This window comes from Perna viridis, chromosome 2 (assembly GCF_037379345.1).
Source record: "Perna viridis isolate PV_CMFRI_1.1 ecotype Kerala chromosome 2, ASM3737934v1, whole genome shotgun sequence".
Taxonomy (NCBI): Eukaryota; Metazoa; Mollusca; class Bivalvia; order Mytilida; family Mytilidae; genus Perna; species Perna viridis.
The window spans coordinates 10,743,788-10,755,819 of NC_142446.1; the positions used below are offsets into that span (position 1 = coordinate 10,743,788).

General features: G+C 32.9%; 1 protein-coding gene across 1 annotated transcript in view; it reads left to right on the forward strand.

Annotated features, from left to right (window-relative positions):
- LOC148623613 (zinc finger protein-like 1 homolog) overlaps positions 1-9,960 on the forward strand; it is a 13,178-nt gene extending 3,218 nt beyond the window's left edge. Inside the window, exons 4-6 of the mRNA XM_088565547.1 lie at positions 481-718; positions 2,934-3,051; positions 5,191-9,960. Coding sequence (XP_088421673.1) covers positions 481-718; positions 2,934-3,051; positions 5,191-5,404 — 570 coding nt within the window. The 3' untranslated portion in view covers positions 5,405-9,960. The remainder of the gene's footprint in view (positions 1-480; positions 719-2,933; positions 3,052-5,190) is intronic.
- The last annotated feature ends 2,072 nt before the right edge of the window (positions 9,961-12,032 follow it).

A 12,032-nucleotide genomic window follows, 5' to 3' on the forward strand; every position in this document is an offset into this window, starting at 1 on the left:
TAAGTCAACAAAAGTCTACCAAGTTAGAGATCAAGTTTGAAGTTTGCTCAGGTCCATTTATTTTTTGATGAGCTATATGGTCATTTGAATTAGAAAATAATAAATGTAGACTCAGTTTCTGCACTTTGCTTGTTAACACATTAAGCATGAAGTTTGCATTCTGTTCTCTTCAACATATTTTTTCCTCCTGTTTCAACTTTGTATATCATGCAATACCCTCAGACAAGTTCAACATGTTGTGTTTAAGCACGAGAAGTTTATATTCATAAATTTGGAACAAGTCTATGCTTCATTGAAGGCTATTTCTGCTAAATGTGAAAGTTTGAAAATAATGAACATGTTTACTTGTATCTTTATCAATCAATAGACAACAATTATTTACATTGAAGTGAACTGCTTTCACAGGAAACAAAACTGTTTGTTTTCATTGTTCTGAAATTAATTTCTTAATATGATTAATTGTTTACTCGCATTTGACAGATAGAAGAATCAGAAGCACCAATAGAGCCACCAGTTCAATTTGTTGAATCCAAACCATCCATAAGTCAAGGTACACAAGTGAAGACAGAATCATCATCTACAACATATGTCAGTCCTGCAACATCTAACCACACACGTCCCAGTGCTCATGTATCACCTTCTGTTAATCCACACAGTGTGATAAGTGTAGATAGTGGTACAACAGTTAGAGGCTCAGATAAAGCTTATGGTGTTGTTGGTAGGTATCTCTTTCAGTAGTGGCTACAGTTTCTATACTGCACTGTATAAGATATAAATTCTGAATTATATACTGTGAACGTACTTATTTTCGCGGGTACTTATATTCACGATTTTACAATTTCAAACAAGTTCGCGGGTATTTAATTTCGCGTTTTTCTAGTTTTAACTTTTACTATTTTCGCGGAATATAACTCTGTCTCTTTTTAACATCGTGTAAAAGACAAAGTTTATTCCATGATTAAAAATCAATGATTGTCAAAGGATTGAGCCTACGAAAAAGAAAGTGTAATGTAGATAAAAAAAATATCAATCTTTCCCCCTGGGTAGATTTTAATGCGTGAGTCGGATCGATTATTTAACTGTCCCTTTCATAATAAATAAAGATCAAAGCGTACACAGGTCATTATGGTCACTATGGATTATTCGGATCAATGAACACATTCACAATAAAAGTGTCAATCTTACAAATACAGGTAGCGTGGACTGCTCTCACCTGATATTGTTTTCACAACAATTTAAAGGTCAGCTTGGGTCGTTCTGGTTGTAAAATTGTTTACATAGCAATTTGTCTTTGATCGACGGGTATGTGTTGTCTAGGGTAATAAAGTTTCTTCTAAATTTTGTGATATGGGTATTTATGTTCGCGGGTATTTATTTTCGCGGAAAATGGTCAACCACGAAATCCACGAAAATAAGTACGTTTACAGTAGAAGATACTGCTTATGGTGTTGGTAGGTATCTTTGTCTGAATGCCTGTAATCTTTTTCAAGGAAAGACCTACCTGGTAATTTAAATGTGGCTTTTTTAGTTCAAGCAAACTGAAAAAAAAACTGTCTTGACGGAATTATTTTAGGGGTTAATAAATTCCTCTTTCTACATCATTTTTACAGTAAGTGGACGATTCCATGGTATGTATATCTTGTCACTCTCACAAAAGGCCAGGGTCACCTTTTTTTAAGTTTAACCTCTTTTACATTAAGTGCAGCCACCTTTGACAACTTCAATTCAGCTTTACCTTAAATTCTTTATTGTCCTCTCACCAAAGATTTGGCAAAGGATATGTTGTAAAGTTTTCATTCTTTCTTCCAACCATTACTCCCTTGTGCACACTCTTCAATCAACTTTGTTTAATGGATTTTGACCAAACATGGTGTATAGTTATAGTTAATTCAAGATATAAAAGAAAAAAAAAGAAAGGTCATTTTTGCACACTCTTCAATCAACTTTGTTTAATGGATTTTGACCAAACATGGTGTATAGTTATAGTTAATTCAAGATATAAAAGAAAAAAAAAGAAAGGTCATTTTTAAATTCAATCTCTTTTTTTCAACTGCAGTTGATAGTAGGATAGCTGTTTCACTAAGTTATAGTAGTCTCTGATGACTGTAGGTTAGCTGTTACACCAAGTTATCATAGTCTCGGTTGATTGTAGGTTAGCTGTTACACCAAGTTATCGTAGTTTCGGTCAACTGTAGGTTAGCTGTTACACCAAGTTATCATAGTCTTGGTTGATTGTAGGTTAGCTGTTACACCAAGTTATCGTAGTTTCGGTCAACTGTAGGATGGCTGTTATACCAAGTTATTGTAGTCTCAGTCAACTGTAGGATTTTATACCAAGTTATAATAGTCTCAGTAAAATCTTCAGAATTTTTTTCCCCAACTATTAGGCAACGGAGAGACCTAGAAATGGTCTGCCTCCTGGTCGTATGTTACACTTACTCTGACACCCCAGGATGGATTTGTTCAAATTCTTTAATGCATTTGTATTGTTAGATACAATTTGTAGTTGTTCATACTGCACCTCCATTTTGATTTTGACAAATATTACAGGAGTTGTGGAACTTAGATTGTTTTCCTGTACAGTACAGTAAAACTTAGTGGAGAAAACTCCCCTAAAACCACTTAATGAATTTTGTTCTTTTTACATTTTTCAGCCAATATCTTGAAAACTATGATAGAAAGAAACTTTCTATTGCTGAAATGATCTTTATGATAAGTCCTACCAAAGTCTTCTTGAGTAAAAATTATTGTACAACTCCTTGCAAAATTTATTGCCCTTGAAAGACAAAATTTAACCAGGTGAGTGATTCAGGGAGCCTCTTGTTTATTTCTATTGTGTTTTCAAAATTTTCCTGATACAAAGGATATATTGCTATGCATAGCAATGTTATTATTTCATTCATAGTGACTTAAATCCTTTTTGTGTTATGTAGATCCCAGGAAAGTTTTTGATGCTACTTCTAAAGATGATTTCCTGAATGTTACCAGTGATCATGATGAAAATAAATATAAAAGAAGATCAGCTATGGAGTGGTTGAAAAATTGGTTAAAGTAGGTATAATAGTCTATTTAATGAACAAGTGATGAAAGTTGTTAAAGTATATCATACCTATTACATTAGACATACTATATTGTGCAGGCCTTCATCTAATACAAAGAATGAAGAATATAAGGCAGGTCTGTGCCCAATACTGGTGTGTATTCCCCTGATTATGATGCCCCTGTCTGAGTTGGAGGCATTAAGTTTTACTGCTGGCTGCACATGTGTACATGATATACCTCTTATCATTCTTCATTGCAAAAATTTGGGAATTATTTGAAATGTGATGTCTACCTTCATATAGATAGGTTGTAGCTTGTCTCCTCTGTTTGCAAGTATGATCCTGTTGTTTTAGGGTGTCTGTCACAAAAGAAATCTCTGAGCCCTGTTTTGGATTCATTTGACATTAGGTATTCAGCCCCTTTTAAGGGGTTGTAGCCTGTAGAAGCACATCTTCCAAACAGATTTGATTGCTTATATTGGAGTCCCTTCATTTTTCTTAAATATGACTAGGGATTGCCAGCAATAAAGGCTATATGCATTTATCTTTACTTTGATATAATTATTACAAAATTTCAAGTTCATCTTTGTCTTCAGACTAAATATTCTTTCACTTTAAACAAAGCTCTGGATTTTATTTTTTATGATTATAGTATCCCCAAACAAGTAAGTTTCTCCAAATTTTATTGGCTAGGAACATGTTCTAAAAAATCTCATGTATCTTGGTGTAACTAACCATTTGCCTGAGGAACATCACACGCAAAGTACATTTTAAAGGTGTCCAAGAGATTTTTTGTCATATTTACTTTTGGGATTTAGAATAATTACATTCTGTAGATATTGGGATTTGTTTACACCTTCAGTACCCTCTGCACCCTTCTGCTGCACCCCAGGGCATACTTTAGTATGTCAAGTGTAAAATGTCTCCATACATCTTTCTGCTGCTCCCCAGAACACACTTAAGTACTCCAAGTGTAAAAAGTCTCCATATACCCTTCTGCTGCACCCCAGAGCATACTTAAGGACTTCAAGTGTGAAACATCTCCATACCTACTGATGTGAACATAAGTACCTTATATTACCACAGAATTACTGCTTTTTATACGCCCATCTATGACGGACGTATTATGGTATACCGTTGTCCATCCATCATCCACACTTTAGAAAAAAAACACTTTCAAAATCGAAAGGGAGCTTACAACAACTATTATGAAACTTTGGTGAATTGTTCATATCTATTGATGTAAGCTCCCTTTCGATTTTTATAATTTTCAGATTTTTTGTTTCCGTGATATAAATTTTTTTTACTTAAAATAGGGGGATTTTCAGGTTTTCAGACAATAATTCAAAAAACACTTTCACCAACTTTTATGAACCTTGGTGAATTGTTCATATCTATTGACGTAAGCTCCCTTTCAATTTTTATAAATTTCAGATTTTTCGATTCCATGTTATGAATTTTATTCTTAAAAAAAGGGGGATTTTCAAGTTTTCGCACAATTACTCAAAAACACTTTCACTAACTTTTATGAAATTTTGGTGAATTGTTTATATCTTATGAAGTAAGCTCCCTTTCCATTTGTATAAATGTCAAATTTAACATTTCTGTGTTATGAAGTCTTACTCTTTAAAAAAAGTCGAAAACGGCCAAGGAAATTTTATTTGTTGAAAAAGAACCATTTGTTATGATGATCGACTAATAAATATAAAAGGTACCAGTACTTGGTAACCTTATCAGAAAAGTGTGTTTTGAACAAGATAGAAATGTATGGGTGAAAAATCAAGACAACAAACTTAAACTTGAGGTAGCCTTGATAGTGCCAAATTTCTTGTGCATTTTTTATTTACTTTTTTTTTTTTTTTTTTGGGGGGGGGGGTATTTGACTGGACTCACAGTATTTCTAGTTGATCATATAAATTCATTAAAAGCATAAGAACAAGTTCAAAGGGCAATGGACATATCATGCACTTAAAGTATAGCTCTTGATTACCTCTGATTTTACCAATTTCTTTTTTTTTTGTCCTTGTCAAATCAGGTCTATGTCTAACTAATGGAGTTACTGAGTGACAATTTATCATCTCTCTGAATATTGATAAAAAAATGTTGATGAATTGGTTGAAAAGCTAGAATGAAAGTTCATGTTTTTTAGATCAAGAGATGTTAAAGGAAGAAAGAAAGACCCAGCAGCTGTTAGGAAAAAGTTCTTTTTAGTGTTATTGTTTGGACTTATAGGATTCATTACTGTGATAATTATATTCCACAGACTTGGCAGAGGTGGGGATGAAGATGACCCTATGTTAGATATGATGGCAAATCCAAATATAAGAGTCAATGAAAATAGGGGCCAAGTTTTAGGGGATTGAATAAATTTGTTGTAATTATTGTTATTATTAATGTATTAAAGATGGTACAATTATTGATGTACTACCTGTAGATAAACGTTGCAATATGGTATATACTTTATAAGGTAATATTAGACGACAGGTTGTCAAGGAGATAAAACATTAAAATTTGTTTCTATATTTTATTTTATACCAATGAAAGGTATCATTAGAACTAAGGAGTCCTCACCCAATGTGCCATATCCTTGTTTTTCAATGAACAATTCAATCAAATGATTCAAATTACTGAAAAGTTTAAGTGAACAAATGCTGATCGCCCTGAAGTATTTCAAGTTAAAGTTGTAGGGTGTTTGACATCCATGATTCCGATTTTTTCTATTGTCAGAACTGGGGGTTTTAATACGACGGCAAAAACATTATGGTCATCTGGGGACATTTCATTACTGTGTGATAATTTTAGTTGTGGTTGATCAATTGTTCTGAGATTTTGATATGATTTTACTTATCTCTAAAGGAAAGTTCCTATTTAATTTGGAATTTGTGGTCCCTATTGTTTTAGAAAAAGGGTATAAATAGGTGTTTTATTAAAACCCATTTAGAATGTTTGGTTTTATTCTGATTATAATTATTCTTTTCTTTATAGTGTCCTTATTTAATTCTGGTAATCAAATGTACGAGCAGAGTTTATGTGTTTTGGACCATTTTCAAGTTATAAGGGGTAAAAAAACAATTCAACTTTTTTATTTTTAGTCCAATTTCGAAAATTCTTATTTTATTGGATTCCTCGTAAAAATCCCTGCCTACATTTTTCAGTCAGATTTCAGATATTTCTTATGTTTTTTTTAAATTAAAAGGGGTCAAAGGGGCAACACCTGAAAAAAATCTACTTTTTTAGCTCACACTTTGCATCCATCATCCATCATTGTCTGTCATTGTCAGTCACCATTAGCTTTTTTCATAATCTTCTCCTCTGAAACTGCTTGACCAATTGAAATGAAACTTGGCATTGTTGTTCCTTAGGGTATCCTACTCAAACTGATTGTTAAAAATTTTTGAAGCTTCAAAAAAGATTGCTGCTGTTCCAAAAAAAAAAAACATAGTGGTCAAAGTAGTTTTTTTTGTTACCAGGTAATAACTCAAAAACCCTTGAATTTTGCAAAATTCTGACACAGAGTAATAGTACTCAGCATCAGAAGACGGACCTGTGCCACAATTTTCAAAAAGATTTGTCACCCAATGTAGGAGTTATGGCCCCTGAAACAGTTTTTTTTTACATGTACAACTTGAAAATCTTCTCTGAAACCATGCAACAAAATTTAATTAAATTTGGTAGAATTGTTCCTTTAAGGTATCCTCCCCAAACTGATTCTTTAAAAAATTTTCACCAGTTGAAAAACATGCCATCATTACTAAAAATAGAACATAGGGGTCAATATGCTATTTTTGCTATTTTTTCCTCATTTATAGAAGAATGAAAGATAAAACTACTCATATGAGAAACATGATATTCTGAGTTGACTGGCAGTATTGAAATATTTTTAGGTGGCTATTTTCAAAATGGCTGCCATTCTTTGGACATTTTCACCAGTTGCTCGGATTCCAGTTATTTTTTATTTCTCTGGGAAACATGGTATTCTAAGTTCTAATGGTGATGAGAATAATTTGCTCTAGACAGCCATTTTCAAAAATTTCTAAAAACACTTCGAAGGCATTTCCTACATTTTACAGTGCATTAGGTACTCAGTTGAAACAGCATTTATGATGTACTCTTTTTCAGCAATTTTCTGGTCAAAAATGGTAACAAAGCATGATACCTTTACTTACAGAATTAATAGGGCATGGTTTGCCAGGTGAGGGATTCAGGCTCTTCCAGAGCCTTTTGTTATTTTTTGTCAATTTGGATTTTTTTTATTGGATTCCTCATAAAACTTCCTTTCTGCATTTTTCAAGCAGATTTAAGATATCTCTTGCACTTTTCTAGTTACAAGAGATCAAAAAGGCCACATTTGAAAAAAAAGTCTACTTTCTGGCTCACCTAGCCGAAAGACTATGTGAACTATTGACATCATTATGTTTCTTTTATTCATTGTCATCGTTGTCCGTTAACTTTTTCAAACATCTTCTCTGAAACTATCAGACAGAATGTAACTTAACTTTGCATTAATGTTCCTTATGGTATTTTTAACAATCCTTGTGTAGGTTTTATGTTTGGGCAAAAAAACATGGCCACTGTTACTAAAAGAGTTAATTTGCAGAATTTTGCAAATAACTCGAAAACAGTGGGTTTACCTAAAATGTTGCTGGGAGCAAAATTGTTCAGGATGATGAGTCAGACCTTTAGCCCATATTTTCAGAAAGATCTGTTAACAGATGAATGAGAAATGGGTTCTGAAATGGATTTTTTCCCAAATTTTACATTTCCAATTTTGAAAAACTCCTCCTCTGAAACTGCTATATGATGTACTGTAACCAAGCATGGCATTCATGTTTGATAGGATATCCATAACAATCTGTATGTGGAGATTTTTTATTTAAAAAAAAAAGGTTACCATTACTAAAAATTGAGGATTTGCTAAAATAATTGAAAACCTGGTGGATAACTAAGTAAGGTCAAGAGTCCAGCTTAAGGAAGCTTAACAAGAGAATATTTTTGAACAGGTGAGCAATTCAGGCTCTCTAGAGCCTCTCTGATTTTGAATTTTTTTTTTTAATTTAATTTAAAATTTCATACAATGTAGTGTCCAAACCATTTGATGTGTCCATTATGAATTGTAAGTCCTTATGCTTAAGTGTGTCAAAAAACTAATGTTGTGGCCGCACTTGCCCCAACTGTTCAAGGTTTTACCATTGTGGTTGTATCATGCTGCGCTCTACAGAGCTTTTTATTAACATGCATGATTCTGTAATTGATTTAGATATGATTAGATACAGTTTTCTTCGAACAAGAAGCAAAGGAGAAAATATCACTTGCTCATTTATTGTACATGTAAATTAAAATTAAAAAGAATTATCTGTTGGCCGAAAACACTCCTACAAATGTTTATCAAAATCAGTAACAAGGTTTTCATACCGTAGCAAAAATGTGTCTGTGGACAATTTAGTTTCTTGACAACTTGAGTATAAATGTAAGGATCTTTATGAAATTATACCATGAGGTGACATATGATAAAAGGAAGGCAGGGATTGATTTTGTGGGTTGTGAGAGGCCAGAAACAGCAATGTTCATGATGTCTGGACAATAAATTACCTATAATTGAATTGTACCAAGAAGTGCCATACCATACAAGGAATGCAGGTATTGATTTTTTTTTCTTGGACAGATTAGGTATGAAGGGCAAAATAGGTACCAGAAACAAGCATTTTCATCATATCCAGCCCAATAACTTGACTAGGAGTGAAAGGATTTTTGAATTATACCACAGGTGCCACACCATAAAATGAATAATTGATTGAAATAGGGCGTTATTGCTTGGACAAATTAGGAGTGAGGGATCAAAAGGAGCCAGAAATTATGTTATGTTTGGGCAATAATTATGTATGGATCTCTTTTAAATTGTTCCACAAAATGTCATAATCCAAAGAAAATTTGGGATTGAATGTAGGGGTTGTGACTGGAACGATACAGGAATTAGAGACCAAAATGGATCACTTTGATTCTTGTCAAAATTCTTATCCTTTGTGAGATATTTAATTACATTCAAAGGTCAGAGCTATACATGTTTATCATACATGTGTCCATACTTGTCCAAACTGTTTAGGATTCAATCTCTACAGTTGTGTTTAGCTGTGCCCTGTGTAACATTTTGTATCATTCTAACATGTGTGAGTAATATACACTTCTTGTACAACACTATATACATAAGAACTAGAAACCATTTCATATTAACAGTGAACATTGGAATATCTGTTATCATGTCATTTGTTATTGAATAAAATTAGGGTGTTTTTTTTTCTTCTACCTTAAAATTAGTTATTTTATATTATTATTTGGTGGATTTACTAGTATATCTGAGAGAAAATTTGAATAATTTCAGTTTTTATTGAAAATTTATCGTTAGACAATGAAGTTCAGCTTATTTTTATGTGTTGATGTATTACCAGTGTATATGTAATTCAGGATCTTTTCAGGGGATGTGGATCATATTCCCTGTCAGCACTCTATGTCATCAGAGAGTGTAGAAATGTCAGGAAATGTGAGACCATATGATCACAAATCCCAATCATTTTGACAATGCGTTCTATTGTATTATTATCAAATAACCATTTTTATCCTGTTTAAGTAATGTTTTTGTACTTCCCCTACAAATTGGTTTACATCATAAACTGCTTAAAAATGTATGGTAGGTGTGGTTTGTGAAATTACACATCAAAACTACATAGTTCATAAAAACAATATTATTTTTCTTGAATTTTACACATTCTTATTTTAAAAGATCTTAATCTTCCACATAGGTATGATTCGATACTGGTTTCAATTCCACAACCTGTGCATATTCTGGTATATATCTTTTAAGTGCATGATTGTGCTAGTGGTGTTTATCAAACTTGCTTTTTAAAAATAAATTTCATCAATTAAATTTGGATATTGCTTTATATTTGTTAAAAGAGTTCTTACAAACCTGTTTTCATAGAAACTGAAAAAAAATGAAACTGAAATGTTAAATGGGGTGTTCATGGAAGACCAGTGGTTGGCACTTGCCAAATTTTGTTTTCAAAATATTTTTATCCATTGAGATAAAGAACTCGTGTATTCCAAAAAAAAAATTCGTAGGCAATTATAAGCCCCCCCCCCCCCTATTTACTCCATAAGTGAATGAATATAGTTTATAATGATATCTACTTTGCTAACATGTGATATCAACTTAGCTAGCTGGCTTGTGATATCAACTTTGCTAACTTAAATATGTCCATGTTTTTAAGCTTACCTGACCATACGCCATGTGAGCTATTGCCATCACATGGCATCCGTCTTAGTCATTGTCGTCGTCCGTCGTTGGTATTTTTCAAAACTTAAGCTATGTTGAAGTTATTGCTCTTTTCGGCGTTTTCCCCCTATTCTTAAAGTTATTTCTTTCAAAAATCTCTTCTGAAACTACTTGACCAATCAGAACAAACTTCGGTATGAATGTTTCCAGAACTGATGTGGGGATTTTTGGTCGTTTAAAAAACATGGACACTGTTAATTTTACTAAAAATAGAACAAAGAGGTCAGTCCATGGATCCTGAAACGATCAAAAATGCGGGTCATTGACCGATAAATTTCGCAAATGACCGACGACAATTTTTCAATATCGGATATAAAAAAATTGTCAGCCCTTGTAAATTTGCGTGGTTTAATAGCTGTCTACCAGTCTCCTTATTGTTAATTGGATTGGAAATTAATTGACAGGTGTGTGTCGATTTTAGCCGATGTGCAACCACCTGTGACTGTGATTTACCTATAACTGATTAGTTGATTGCATAATTCACGGTGCACGTGGAGCCCCATTGCGTATACGAATTAATTGAAGTAACTTGGAGAATCTTCATACATTTATCAGTTGATTAATTAAGAAAAAAGATTGACAAGTCCACCATTTTTTCTAACGGCCAAAAAATTTGTTTCGCAAATTTGACGGTTCTAACATCGTTGGGAATTTTTCAGACCCTTCTATAAGTTAACGTTATCTTCCCTGTATCAATTTGATCCGATGGAACCATAGATGTCACAGCGGTACGAGTTCGAATCCCGCGGAGGGAACGGCCAAAAAAACAGTTCTAACATCGTTAGGAATTTTTTCAGACCCTTTTATATATATATATATATATATAAATAAACCTCTTTACAGTGGTGTAGAGACAGTTAACATTACAATGTAGCATATTGGCAAGATATATATGTTATACAACATAATTAGGAATATCAGTACAATGGGTTACGAAACAGTGTATGAAATCATTACTAATGTACATCAAATTGTTTCATTGTTAAGCATATTTATTACCCTGGAGGATTCAACTTTTTAATTATAGCATTAATTAATTTATATAATTTACAAAGATCCGAGACGTTCTTAGTTTGCATTAGATCTATCATAACAAGAATATTTGGACGGAGCAAACAAAAAGGTAATGCAAATCATCACCAATTTCGTGAGAGTTACATAAAAAGCATTTTCTGTCATTTCGATTGATATTTTGCCATCTGCCAGATTCAATCGGCAAGTTAAGATTTGTAGTTCTAAATCTACAAAGTCCGATCGCCCTTTTATGATCTAAAACTTTCAAATAGTGTTCGAACTCAAACTTTTCTTTGAAAATTCGATAATTTAGTGCCTTCGGTAAATTTTGAACTTAGGAATTCCATGACTGGTTAAAGTGATCTGTCAGTTTTTGTTTGACAGTGTTATAAAGCCAGGTATTACTGACAAAATTTTGTGTATCCCAAACTTATGACAATCCAGAGTTATCAAATATGGATTTAATAAAGTCAATCAAAATCATATTTTGTCCATCAAAAAATTTTCGTAAACGAAGTTTGTACAAAATAACAGGTAGTTTCTCTCGTTTTCCCAATATTAATTTGGACCAGTAAATGACTGTTCTCAGATTGATGCAAATATCAAGAGGATATCTCCCAAGCTCCCCGTAAACCATGTAGTCTGGTGTG